At 45.7% G+C, this 13,912-nt stretch overlaps 1 protein-coding gene across 1 annotated transcript in view; it reads right to left on the bottom strand.

Annotated features, from left to right (window-relative positions):
• Nucleotides 1–254: 254 nt before the first annotated feature.
• Nucleotides 255–13,912, bottom strand: part of metap1 (methionyl aminopeptidase 1) — a 44,155-nt gene continuing 30,497 nt past the window's right edge. The window contains exons 8-11 of the mRNA XM_070862539.1: nucleotides 11,908–12,039; nucleotides 9,809–9,952; nucleotides 6,148–6,213; nucleotides 255–4,266 (exon numbers count right to left, since the gene is read on the bottom strand). Of these exons, the coding sequence (XP_070718640.1) occupies nucleotides 4,100–4,266; nucleotides 6,148–6,213; nucleotides 9,809–9,952; nucleotides 11,908–12,039 (509 nt within the window). The 3' untranslated portion in view covers nucleotides 255–4,099. The remainder of the gene's footprint in view (nucleotides 4,267–6,147; nucleotides 6,214–9,808; nucleotides 9,953–11,907; nucleotides 12,040–13,912) is intronic.

The raw sequence follows: 13,912 nt of genomic DNA, 5'->3' as shown, positions 1-13,912 counted from the left end.
GGCCCTTTACAATTGCAGTAAGGCTTCCTTACTCTTGTACTCCAACCCCCTTGCAATAAAGGACATTATGCCATTTGCCTCCCTTGCTTGCTGTATCTGCATGCCAGCTGTGTTTCTTGCACAAGGACACCCAAATCTCTCTGAACACCAACATTTAAACGTTTCTCACCATTTAAAAAAATATTCTGTTTATTAAGGAAGCTTTTTTCCGTGACCGACATGTATTCTCCCAGCAAGGAAAGTGATACGACAAGCAGTGTGTAACTCATTTATTCTTCGCACATCACATTATATAAAACTCAACATGGCTTATCTCAGTGGCAGTTCTTGCAGACTGCTCAATATAGTTTTATTTATACTAATATATGAAGCCATCAACCTTCTTCAATTCAGAAAACAACCACAATATCAGATCTCGGCACCAAGAGTTAAATGTAAAGACATTTCAAATTCTACTACTGGTGGGAAAAAACAGGCTAAAACAGATATATAAAAAACCTAGACGCACTTGAAGTTGTCAACTTGATGTAAACCTCCTTTACACTTTGTAAGGTTGGAGTTTGGGGGGGGGGGGGGGGGGGGAATAATGAAAGGTCACTTTCACTGTTACTTGTATTACAAAACGTTTTAATTTCTTTAGTAATAGTGGTGAATGTAACCTCAGAATCATAGCTGATAGTTTAAAATATTAAAAACTCGTGTGCACCTTTTCATAGTGGATGGATACAGCACGCACATCAAATTTGAAATTGCTTCAGTGCTATACAGGGCTAGTTAAAAATGCAGCAACTAACTACCGATGTGTCAACACAGACATGAACAAAATGCATGTTTCACTTGAGAATTCATTACTAACTAAACCGACACAACCCTGGCTCTCCCAACCAGTCAGATTTCAGACAACGATTGATTGCCCATTGCCTTGTACTCCCCTTGAGCGAGGTATCTTGTGGCGAGCGGTCAATCATTTACTACTACAACAGAGGTTATGTACAAGTGAGTTCAATGTTTGCGTTTGTTCACAGCTGGGTGGCAATTTCACCCCCCCCCCGCCCCCCACCCCGAGACAACTCACGCACACGGCTAAGCCATCACAGATAGGGAACAACTACATCAGGCAAGCCAGGATAGGGACGTGCACGTTTTTATCCTGGGCTCCACTGCGTGTGGGAAGCCGTTTGCATTTCAGGGGCAATTCTATCCAAAGACACAATTGTATCCAGAGGCCCGTTCCGGAGCTCGTCCCAAACACAGACTCATTGTTAAAGCTGCAGAGGACTGCACCATGGCACAAAGTTGACCAGCACTCCAGGTCAAAATTGACTGAACTCAGGCACAGTCGGGGTTTCAAGGAGGACTTACAGGGGGTTTAAAAAAAAAAAGGACATTTGGTGATTGCCAATAGAAAGTCAAACAAAACAGTCCTAAAGTGAATGGCGGGCAACGAGAGCGCATTAAGTTTCTCCTTGGGACTTTACCAAGGCCATCAAACCAACAAGAACATGAAACATGGGAACGCTCCAGCCAGTTACTAGCAGCAACTTACTAAACTCGTTTAACCGTGGCTGCAGTCCCGGCCTAGAGTCGTGATTGATAGGAGCAGCAGAATAAAGACTGGGAGGACAGACGCACCAACGTCAGTGTTCTCGCCCAGGCCAACACCCCCAGCATCGAAGCACTGACCACACTCGACCAGCTCCGTTGGGCGGGCCACACCGTCCGCATGCCCGACACAAAACTCCCTAAGCAAGCGCTCTACTCAAAGCTCCTACACAGCAAGCAAGCCCCACGTGGGCAGAGGAAACGCTTCAAAAGATATCCTCAAAGCCTCCTCAATAAAGTGCAACATCCCCACCGACACCTGGGAGTCCCTGGCCAAAGACCGCCCCAAGTGGAGGAAGAGCATCCGGGAGGGCGCTGAGCACCTCGAGTCTCGTCGCCGAGAGCATGCAGAAACCAAGCGCAGGCAGCGGAAGGAGCGTGCGGCAAACCTGTCCCACCCTCCCCTGCCCTTCCCTCAACCACTGTCTGTCCCACCTGTGACAGAGACTGTAATTCCGGTATTGAACTGTACAGTCACCTGAGAACTCGCTGAGTGTAAACAAGTCTTCCTCGATTTTGAGGGACTGACTATGATAATGAGAATAAAGACGCTTGTGGATCCAGCGACAGATATGATGTTTTGCTTTTATACAGTGGCAGGACACTGTGGCTACAAATCGGTAAAGGACCACAACTGCACTGAAGGGCCAACAACGTTAAATATTTATTCCGATCTAAGCAAATGCATCAGGTTTGCCCCCCCCCCCCCCACCATTATGTACAATTTATATTTGTTAACACTATGGAGCCACTTACTTATGACATTTACCGCACCATTTACACCACCCACTGAGCTGCTTCTGATGCTTACACCCAGATGGATCCGTCTCAGTCTTGTTGGTTTTTTTGTTTAAAAAAAGGAGCTCTTCAGGACTATGTTCCAATAATTGGGAGGAAAGGGCGACGAGAACAACCTAATGTTCCTTCAGACCATATTCCAAGCACCACTGCTGCCAAACTACAATGCTCTCTCGCAGATTTTTATTTTATTAAAATAAAAAGCTTTTTAAACTAAAAGTCATCTTGTTCCAAAAAAGCAAATAGGATACAGTTGAGTTTAGGAAGGGGGAAGAATTTTCGATGACTTTGCTCCACCTCCCTATGTATAAATTGATCAGATTTGGACCCTAGTTGGCTGTGAGGCTGAGATTTCACGACATTCAGTGCAATTTGAGGAACAAGGGGCTAACCCTTTCACTACCCATCTCCGGGGCAAATTTGGTTAATCCACTAAGTTGTGAAGTAGGGAACGTCACGACAAATTGAGAGAGAGCGCGGGCTTTCACGGGGAAAGCAGCCAACTTCCAAGAACCGCAATTCAGAAAGAAGAAGCATCTGGCGATTATGATCACAGTTCAAGAAAAGTAAGTCAAGTTTTTCCACTTGGGTTTGGTGTTCAGCTCTATTCAAGTTAAAACCGGCCGACTGATATAAAGTACAGTAAGGCGATTACTCCAGTTTTCTACCCCAAACAACTTGCCTGAGTTACAGTCTGAGAAAGCAATTATCCTTTCTAACACACCTTCAATTCAGAGTACGACTTACACTGCAGGGGGGTACCAATATGTAACCAAAGTGGCGCAAAGTTTTTCCCCAATGGTATTTATGATTCTCTAGATTTACAAGGGGCAGTTTTGTACTTGTAGTCACAGGGCACTGTAAACAGCTATCTATACAATTAGCGTGGTCTCATCTGATTTTCAGCTTCAGCAATATGGTCAGATTTAACAGGAAAATTAAAAAATGAAACGCAAAATCCCACTCTGACATACCCCAAGCCTTAATACACCAAAAGTAATGCACCAAACGTTATGACCAGCATCAGGAAAAAGCAGACACACTTACTAATCTTATTTGGTAAAAAAAAACTAAGCTTGTCTAAATCAAGGTACAAATTTTAAATTTGGGCAAAGAATATTTCTCATGACCGCGTTGAATATTTTCGCCCAATAGCAAGAATAACATCACCGAAACATTCAGCATTTAAAGTCATATCCGATGAGGGAAGAGTCTTTGACCAGCTAGTTTGTAACGAATGCGTTTCTCTTTTGAGCCAGCAGTGTCTTTGTCCGTCATTTTCACACACGTTCATGTCCACAAGAAGAAATCTCAGTGGGAAATATACCAGCTAATCTTACAGCAGCTAGTGACAATTTCAACTTTCTTTTTACGATAGCCCACGATCTAACAGATAGAAGCCATGAATTTTATTCTATGAAGAAACATTTAAGATGCAAGCAGTAAGGAATTGGCATTGGGACCAGAGGCACTCTGGGAGGGAGGAGGAGGAGGAGGAGGAGGAGGAGGAGGAGGAGGAGGAAAGGGACAAGATATATTGCAAAATAGGCATGTTTGTGCAACCAGTGCTCTGCAACACTCGAACCAAAAAAAACAAGACAGACAGACAGATCGGTGCCTTAAGGCATTGACTGAACTCCCGGTGAAGACAATGGGGAGTGGGGGGCTGCCGGCAGGAACAACAGCAGGGGTTGCCGGGTTATAACTGCAATGCAAAATAAGGGCGTCCATTGTCCTCCAAACGCCGGGTCAAGATCTCGCAGCCCGTCTCCGTGACCAGAAGGGTGTGCTCGAACTGCGCCGAACGCTTGCCGTCCTTTGTGACCGCCGTCCAACTATCAGGCCACGTCTCATCGTGCCAAGCCCCTGCCACGCAGAAAATACACATACCTTACGTCAATAGGGCATTCCGTTTTGTTTTTAGAATCATAGAAAGTTACAGCGCAGAAAGAGGCCATTTCGGCCCAGCATGTCCGCGACAGCCGACAAAGAGCCACACGGCCCTCGGTCAGCAGCCCTAAAGGTTACATATAAACTTATGAACAATGACGGAAAGTCAAAGAGCACCCAGCCCAACCAGTCCGCCTCACACAACTGCGACACCCCTTATACTGAAACTTTCTACAGTCCACCCCAACCGAAGCCATGTAATCTCCTGGGAGAGGCAAAAACTAGATTTAAAATTTTTAAAAACATCAAAACCACTTACATCTACAGTAAATCATAGGTTCACGTGGTCGATTGCTGAGATGAAGGGGTTGTCTTATGAGGAAAGGTTGAGCAGGTTGGGCCTGTACTCATTGGAGTTTAGAAGACTTAGAAGTGATCTTATTGAAATGCATAAGATTCTGAGGAGGCTGGACAGGGTAGATGCCGAGAGGATGTTTCCCCTTGTGGGGGAATCTAGGGGGCATCGTTTCAAAATAAGGGGTCGCCCATTTAAGACAGAGATGAGGAGGAAGTTCTTCTCTCATAGGGTGGTGAACGTTTGGAATTCTCTGGCCCAGAGAGCTGTGGAGGCTGGGTCAGTGAATATATTTAAGGTGGAGATTAGACAGATTTTTGAACAATAAGGAAGTTAAGGGTTATGGGAAGAGGGCGGGAAAGTAGAGTTGAGGCCAATATCAGATCAGCCATGATCCCGATAAGTATACCTCTCACTTCTGGTATCATCTTTGTGAATCTTTTTTTGAACCGTCTCCAGTATCTCTATATCCTTTTTGTAATATGGAGACCTGCACGCGGCACTCCAAGTGTGGTCTAACCGAGGTTCGATACAAGTTTAACATTAACTTCTCTGCTTTTCAATTCTATCCTCTAGAAATTAATCCCGATGATTGGTTCACTTCTTTTTAATAAAAAAGTTAAATGGCCTTATTAATCTGCTCCAAATTTTAAAAGGCAACCAATAAAACCTCCCACTGCTGCTGCCATTTGAATTTATTCGCACCTCGAGAATACCAGAGAGAATGGTTTTCAAACCAGTTTGTGGGTTTTTTATGAATGCGGAATAAAGGCACCACCGACTTAGCCCAACCTTCCCGAGATTTCTATTGGTCTGCCAATTGCGCACAAATGAAATAAAACCTTACATAAGAACACAAGAAGTAGGAGCGGGAGTCGGCCATTCGGCCCCTCGAGCCTGCTCCGCCATTCAATAAGACCATGGCTGATCTGGTCTTATTGAATGGCGGAGGAGTAGGCCATTCAGCCCTTCGAGCCTGCACCACCATTCAATAAGATCATGGCTGATCATTCACCTCAGTACCCCTTTCCTGCTTTCTCTCCATACCCCTCAATCCCTTTAGCCGTAAGGGCCATATCTAACTCCCTCTTGAATATATCCAATGAATATTCACGACCCTCAGAAGAAATTCCTCCTCACCTCAGTTTTAAAAGGGCGGCCCCTTATTCTGAAACGATGCCCCCTAGTTCTAGATTCCCCCACGAGGGGAAACATCCTCTCTACATTTACCCTGTCAAGCCCCTTCAGAATCTTAGACATTTCAATAAGATCACCTCTCAGTCTTCTAAACTCCAAAGAGTATAGGCCCAAACTGCTCAACACTTTCTTCATAAGACAACCTCTTCATACCAGGAATCAACCTCGTGAATGTTCTCTGAACTGCCTCCAATGCAAGTATATCCCTCCTTAAATAAAGAGACTAAAACTATACGCAGTACTCCAGGTGTGGCCTCACCAACGCCCTGTACAGCTGTAGCAAAACAAAATAGTTCACAGCTTACCATCACAAATCATGGGTTCAATCGTAAACACGTGTCCAGGTTTCATCACTCCAACAGCTTTATTTTCTACAACAACAAAGTCACGGTTAAACTTAAAAAAAATCTCACTGTTACAATTGTAGCTTCTGTCTTAATTAGCACAGAGGCAGATATTAGCGACCTGTAATATACAAAACCATTACACAGAATTTGATCGCCTTGAGTCGTCGAGCAGGAATTTCCCGAGTGTTTTTTCCCGCTCTGCGCCCAGGATATTGCAGAGTTGGGAAACGAGGAGGAATTTCTTCTCTGAGGGGCGTGAATCTGTGGAATTCTCTGCCCCAGAGAGCTGTGGAGGCTGGGTCATTGAATGTATTTAAGATGGGGATAAGACAGATTTTTGATCGATAAGGGAGTCAAGGGTTATGGAGCGCGGGCGGGGAAGTGGAGCCGAGTCCATGATCAGATCAGCCATGATCTTACTGAATGGCGGAGCAGGCTCGAGGGGCCATATGGCCGACTCCTGCTCCTATTTCTTATGTCAGTTGGGTGGTGTTGAAAAGGAAACCATGATCAATATGTTGCACCACGACAAGCTTGATGAACCTGCTGATCTTGCCCTGTCTATTGTTTTTGTACTTTTCCTTATAACAATATAATTTATTCAAATATTTATTCTCATAAAAACATAAAATTCTGATGGGATTGGACAGGTTAGAGGCAGGAAGAATGTTCCCGTTGCTGGGGAGTTCCAGAACCAGGGGTCACAGTCTAAGGATAAGGGGTAAGCCATTTAGGACCGAGATGAGAAACTTCTTCACTCAGAGAGTTATTAACCTGTGGAATTCTCTACCGCAGAGAGTTGTTGAGGCCAGTTCGTTAGATATATTCAAAAGGGAGTTATATATGGTCCTTACGGCCAAAGTGATCAAAGGGTTTGGAGAGAAAGCAGGAATGGTGTACTGAGGTTGAATGATCAGCCATGATCATATTGAATGGTGGTGCAGGCTCATTCCTAATGGCCTACTCCTGCATCTAATTTCTATGTTTCTAACTATTATTCGCTGAACATACAGTACCTAGTTTTTGCATATTGGTTGTTGAAAAAAAAGTTTGGCACTGCATTTGTACTGCCTGTGTGTTTCTCTCAGCAACATACCACAGATCTGGAACCTGAGGAATAGGGTCGGCAGTAATTTACTGCTTTTAGAAACGAGATTGGATCCGAACGACACTTGCTGCAATAAATCACCAGCCTCAATGCTTCCATTTGCTGAGAGGATGTTTCTCTTGGCTGCAGAGTCCAGAACCAGGGGATCACAGGATAAGGGGTCGGCCATTTAGGACTGAGATGAGGAGAAATTTCTTCGCTCAGAGGGTTGTGAATCTTTGGAATTCTATACCAGAGGGCAACGGATGTTCAGTCGTTAAGTATATTCAAGGCTGAGATCGACAGATTCTTGGGCACTAAGAGATTCAAGGGATATAGGGATAGTGGGGGAAGGTGGAGTGGATGTATTAGTTCAGCCGTGATCTTATTGAACGGTGGAGCAGGCTTGAGGTGCCGTGTAGCCTACTCCTGCGTCTTATGTTCTTATAACATGTAACGCAATAGAAAATCTGATACTAGTTATATAGATCACTTTTGTAAAAATAAAAATCACCAGTTCGAGTTATGAGCACTATTTATTTGATAAATAACTAACAGCAGTACATGGGCAGAGTGTACAAAAAGTAATGGTAAAGATGTACGACACAATGAGAGCAGTATGTGCAATTTTCAGCACTGCATTACAGAACAGGCATTAAAGGTATAGAGTACGTACAGTGGAGATTATAAACATAGAAATTAGGCGCAGGAGTAGGCCATTCGGCCCTGCGAGCCTGCACCACCATTCAATATGATCATGGCTGATCATTCACCTCAGTACCCCTTTCCTGCTTTCTCTCCATATCCCTTGATCCCTTTAGCTGTAAGGGCCACATCTAACTCCCTTTTGAATATATCTAACCCTTCAACAACTTTCTGCAGTAGAGAATTCCACAGGTTCACAACTCTGAGTGAAGAAGTTTCTCCTCATCTCGGTCCTAAATGGCTTACCCCTTATCCTTAGACTGTGACCCCTGGTTCTGGACTTCCCCAACATCGGGAACATTCTTCCCGCATCTAACCTGTCCAGTCCCGTCAGAATTTTATATGTTTCTATGAGATCCCCTCTCATCCTTCTAAACTCCAGTGAATACAGGCCCAGTCGATCCAGTCTCTCCTCATATGTCAGTCCTACCATCCCGGGAATCAGTCTGGTGAACCTTTGCTGCACTCCCTCAATAGCAAGAACGTCCTTCCTCAGATTAGGAGACCAAAACTGAACACAATATTCCAGGTATGGTCTCACCAAGGCCCTGTACAACTGCAATAAGACCTCCCTACAGGTTAATTCAGCAGGTTAATGCCAGGGATAGGAGACTACACTTGTCAGAGACTTCAGGTACTGAGGCTATTTGCACGGGTGCAGGCGATGCTAAGATTTAAGAGAGATTTGTTTTAATTATGAAGGGTTTTGATCGGGTTTATAGGGGAAAACTACGAATTCTGTTGGGGAGTCAATGACAGAGATACCAATTTAAAATGGTCAGTGAGAGCAAGGCCCATATTCTCTAGAGTTTAGATGAATGGGATGTGATATCATTGAAACACACACAATTCTTACAGGGCTTGACAGGGTATTTGCAGGGAGGGTGTTTCCCCCAGGCTGGGGAGTCTAGAACCAGGGGTCAGAGACTCAGGATACGCGGTCGGTCACTTAGGACTGAGATGAAGTGAAATTTCTTCACTCGGAGAGAGTGGTGAATCTTTGGAATTCTCTGCCCCAGGGGGCTGTGGAGGCTCAGTCATTGAATATATTTAAGACACAGATCGATAGATTTTTGGATATTAAGGGAATGGCAGAGTAGGCTCGAGGGGCTGAATGGCCTACTCCTGCTTCTTATGTTCTTATGAAAGAGTACTGGGAGAAATGCCTTTACCGAGAGAGGTAAATGATCATTAATATTTGGCAACAAGGAGTGGTTGAGGCAGAAACCAAGCACCTTTCAAGGGAAAATTTGATAAATATTTGAAGTAGAGGACCATCGATCTATGGGAAGACAGCAGGGCAACAAGATTAACTTTGAATTGCTGCAACTAAGAGCCAAAGCTATAAATCTCCGTGACATTTGAGATTTAGTCACTAGCAAAACATTACTAGACACTGACCCAGAGAGAGTTAACTTGTTTTGGGTTACAGGAGAACTCAACCAACATGTTGGACGAAATCACCTGCTTCACAAACAAAGAACTATTCTTAAAGCTAAAAATGTAAAATACTGACAGCAAACACTTGGTAAAAGTGATTATTATGGAGTATATCGCACCTCTAAGGGAAGGTCTGTGAAAGGGTGGACCTTCCCTATTGTGCTTACCGCCTCTGTATTTGCTCAAAACTGGTTACATCTCTTAACTTTTTCCCGTTCTGACGGAAAGTCATCGACCTGAAACGTTAACTCCGTTTCTCTCTCCACAGATGCTACCTGGCCTGCTGAACATTTCTAGCACTTTTATTTCAGATTTCCAGCATCTGCAGTGTTTTGCTTTTAAACTAAAGTGTTTCACTTGCACAAGGTTAAAACAGATATGACTTACTGGAGTAATGTGGCACATTGGGAGCAGTGTGGAACAGTCGGTGGATCCCATGCCCGCAATAGCTTCGAACTACTGAAAAGCCGTTTGCATGTGCGTGTTTCTGTATAATATTTCCCAATTCCCTGTACCGAACACCTGGCTTCACTGCAAAGAAAATTAAAAGGTTATTCTGGAGTCATCTTAAAAAATAATAGTATCAAACCAGCTGAGTTAAAATGGAACAAGAACTTGTTAAAGAGACAGATCTTGAATAACTAGACTTGGATCGCAGTCAGCCTCCGAGTCAGAAGGTTGTAGGTTCAAGTCCCACTCCAGCAACTTGAGCACAAAATCTCGACTGACACTCCAGTGCAGTACTGAGGGAGCGCCGCACTGTCGGAGGGGCATTACTGAGGGAGCGCCGCACTGTGGGAGGGGCAGTACTGAGGGAGCGCCGCACTGTCGGAGGGGCAGTACTGAGGGAGCGCCGCACTGTCGGAGGAGCCGCACTGAGGGAGTGCCGCACTGTCGGAGGAGCCGCACTGAGGGAGTGCCGCACTGTCGGAGGGGCAGTACTGAGGGAGTGCCGCACTGTCGGAGGAGCCGCACTGAGGGAGTGCCGCACTGTCGGAGGGGCAGTACTGAGGGAGCGCCGCACTGTCGGAGGGGCAGTACTGAGGGAGTGCCGCACTGTCGGAGGGGCAGTACTGAGGGAGTGCCAGTACTGAGGGAGTGCCACACTGTCGGTGGGGCAGTACTGAGGGAGCGCCGCACTGTCGGAGGGGCAGTACTGAGGGAGTGCCGCACTGTCGGAGGAGCCGCACTGAGAGAGTGCCGCACTGTCGGAGGAGCCGCACTGAGAGAGTGCCGCACTGTCGGAGGGGCAGTACTGAGGGAGTGCCGCACTGTCGGAGGAGCCGCACTGAGGGAGTGCCGCACTGTCGGAGGGGCAGTACTGAGGGAGTGCCGCACTGTCGGAGGAGCCGCACTGAGGGAGTGCCGCACTGTCGGAGGAGCCGCACTGAGGGAGTGCCGCACTGTCGGAGGGGCAGTACTGAGAGAGTGCCGCACTGTCGGAGGAGCCGCACTGAGGGAGTGCCGCACTGTCGGAGGAGCCGCACTGAGAGAGTGCCGCACTGTCGGGCGTGCCATCTTTCGGATGAGACGTTAAACCGAGGTCCCGTTTGCTCTCTTAGGTGGACTTAAAAGATCCCATGGCACAATTTCGAAGAAGAGCAGAGCTAGCCTTGGTGTTTGGCCAATATTTATCCCTCAATCAACATCACAAATAGATGATCTGGTCGTTATCACATTGCTGTTTGTGGGAGCTTGCTGTGCGCAAATTGGCTGCTGCGTTTCCTACGTTACAAAAGTAGCTACACTTCAAAAAGTACTTAATTGGCTGTAAAGCACTTTGGAAAGCCCTGTGGTTGAGAGAGGTGCTCTAGAAATGCAAGTCTCTTTTTTTTTACACAAGGTGCAGAATAAAACAATATACATCATTGCTCAGGTAACCTGAATGTAGTGTTGCGTACTGCCACCAACGTCAATGGTGTTAATGATTTGTCTGTCCGCTGGTGGACTGCAATACGGTTATACCCTTCAGGAAAGGATGAACCAGCTTGGTCTGCTTTCTCGTGAGGAGAGAAGGCTGAGGGGTGAGTTAATAGAGGTCTTCAAATTTATGAAAGGATTTGATAGGAGAGGGAGTGATTCCACTTGCGGGGAAGAGCATCAATATAAGATAGTCACCCAGAAATCCAACAGGGAATTCAGAGGAAACTTTTTTTTACCCAGAGAGTGGTGAGAATGTGGAACTCGCTACCACAGGGAGGGGTTGAGGCGAACAGCATGAGGGAGAAAGGGAATAGAAGGTTAGGCTGATAGATTTAGATGAGGAAAGACGGGAGGAGGCGCGAGTGGAGCATAAACGCCGGCATGGACTGGTTGGGCCGAATGGCCTGCTTCTGTGCCGCATAGCCGATGCAATCCTGTGTACCTTTCTAGGGAACTGGGTACCAGGGGATACTATAATTGAGAAATACACCTGGATATTTTCCAGTTATGTTTTTGTACTCGTTAGTGTTTAATGATGGAATAATTCAGTGCCACACCCTCACCTGAATCTATAGCTTGCATTAGGCATTCAAACGTTGTCTGCACCAGTTTCTTCGATCCTTCATCCACATCGCCGACAAAGAACGTCTCATTTAAATCACCATGGAAACCATTGCGGTAAACTGTAATGTCCACTGTAAAATAAATAACTATTCAGTTGCGAGATGTTCAATTCTGAATTTGAAAATAAAAAGTGCAAATTATTGGCAGCTGACTCGGCAGCCTGTGTCCTAACTCGCACCATGTCTCGGTCACCCATCACTCCCTGTCCTAACTCGCACCAAGTCCCGCTCACCCATCACCCCCTGTGCTCGCTGCCCCGTGTCCTAACTTGCACTGAGTCCCGCTCACCCATCACCCCGTGCTTGCTGCCCCGTGTCCTAACTCGCACCAAGTCCCGCTCACCCATCACCCACTGTGCTCGCTGCCCCATGTCCTAACTTGCACCGAGTCCCGCTCACCCATCACCCCATGTGCTCACTGACCTACACTGGCTCCCGGTTAAGCAATGCCGATTTCAAAATTCTCATCCTTATTTTCAAATCCTTCTATGGTCCTCGCCCCTCCCTATCTCTGTAATCTCCTCCAGCCCCACAACATCCTCCCCTCCCCTCCCTCCACTTCTGTTGCCTGGGCCCCAAGCTCTGGAACTCCCTGCCTATACCTCTCTGCCTCTCTACCTCTCTTTCCTCCTTCCAGATGCTCCTTAAAACCTACCTCTTTAACCAAGCTTTTGGTCACCTACCCTAATTTCTCCTTATGTGGCTCGGTGTCAAATTTTTAAAATCTCATAACACTCCTGTGAAGCGCCTTGGGACGTTCCACAATGTTAAAGGCGCTATATAAATACAAGCAGTTGTTGGGTGCACAGTGAATTACACGATGGTGGTGAGCATCAACAATGGTGAATACACGATTGCATTTCGCACAGCATTTAAAATCTTTGGCAGATATCGATGTGGATGTGTGAACCCAGCCAATATTTTTCAGCGCATCACTTAAGTCGAGCAGGGCGGCATTCTCCACCCGGCTCCATCAATTCACAAATCCACTTTTACGCTAACGTGACCCGGTGGTGTAAGAATAGTACCCTCTTGTCACCAGAGCTGGATGTACCAGCCTTTTGCAAATGTACTTCTTCAATCTCTCTGAAGCTGAGCGGAGCAAACACTGGGTGAGGTGATGCTCAATACAAATCATCAAGCGGCTTTGTTTCACAACAAGCAAATTACAAGAGGACAGTGATAAACTTGAAGAATGGGCATATAATTGGCAAATGAAATTCAACACAAATGATGAATTACATTTTGGTAAGAAAAATAGAGAGGTCACATATTACTTGGAAAATACGAATCTAAGTGGGATAGAAGAGCAAAGGGAACTCGGAGTACAAATACACAAATTACTGAAAGCAACGACACAGGTTAGTTAACAAGGCCATAAAAAAGAAAACCAAGCACTAGGGTTTATTTCTAGAGGGATTGAATTGAAAAGTAGAGAGGTTATGCTCAACCTGTATCGGACTTGGTTGGACCACACTTAGAGTACTGCATATGATTCTGGTCGCCGTATTATAAAAAGGATATAGAGGCACTGGAGAGTGTACAAAAAAAGATTTACAAGGATGATACTAGAAGTGCGAGTATATACCTATCAAAAAAGGATGAACAGGCTGGGTCTCTTGAAAAGAGAAGGCTGAGGGGTGACCTAATAGAGGGTGACCTAATAGAGGTCTTTAAAATTATGAAAGGTTCTGACAGAGAGAATGTTTCCACAGGGAGTGGTTGAAGCGAAGAGACAAATACATTTAAGGAGAGGCTAGATAAGCACATGAGGGAGAAGGAAAGAGAAAGTTTTGCTGATCGATTTCGATGAGGAAAGACAGGAGGAGGAGGCATGGACTGGTTGGGTCGAATGGCCTGTTCCTATGTATAGTGAACATACAGAGCAACAATTCTATCCAGATTCACTTAGTTCAATCAATACATCTCATTTTTGTGCAATGAT

Source organism: Pristiophorus japonicus, chromosome 2, assembly GCF_044704955.1.
Source record: "Pristiophorus japonicus isolate sPriJap1 chromosome 2, sPriJap1.hap1, whole genome shotgun sequence".
Lineage (NCBI taxonomy): Eukaryota > Metazoa > Chordata > Chondrichthyes > Pristiophoridae > Pristiophorus > Pristiophorus japonicus.
Note: the sequence above shows the minus strand (reverse complement) of the source record. Positions and strands in the feature narration are given on the sequence as shown.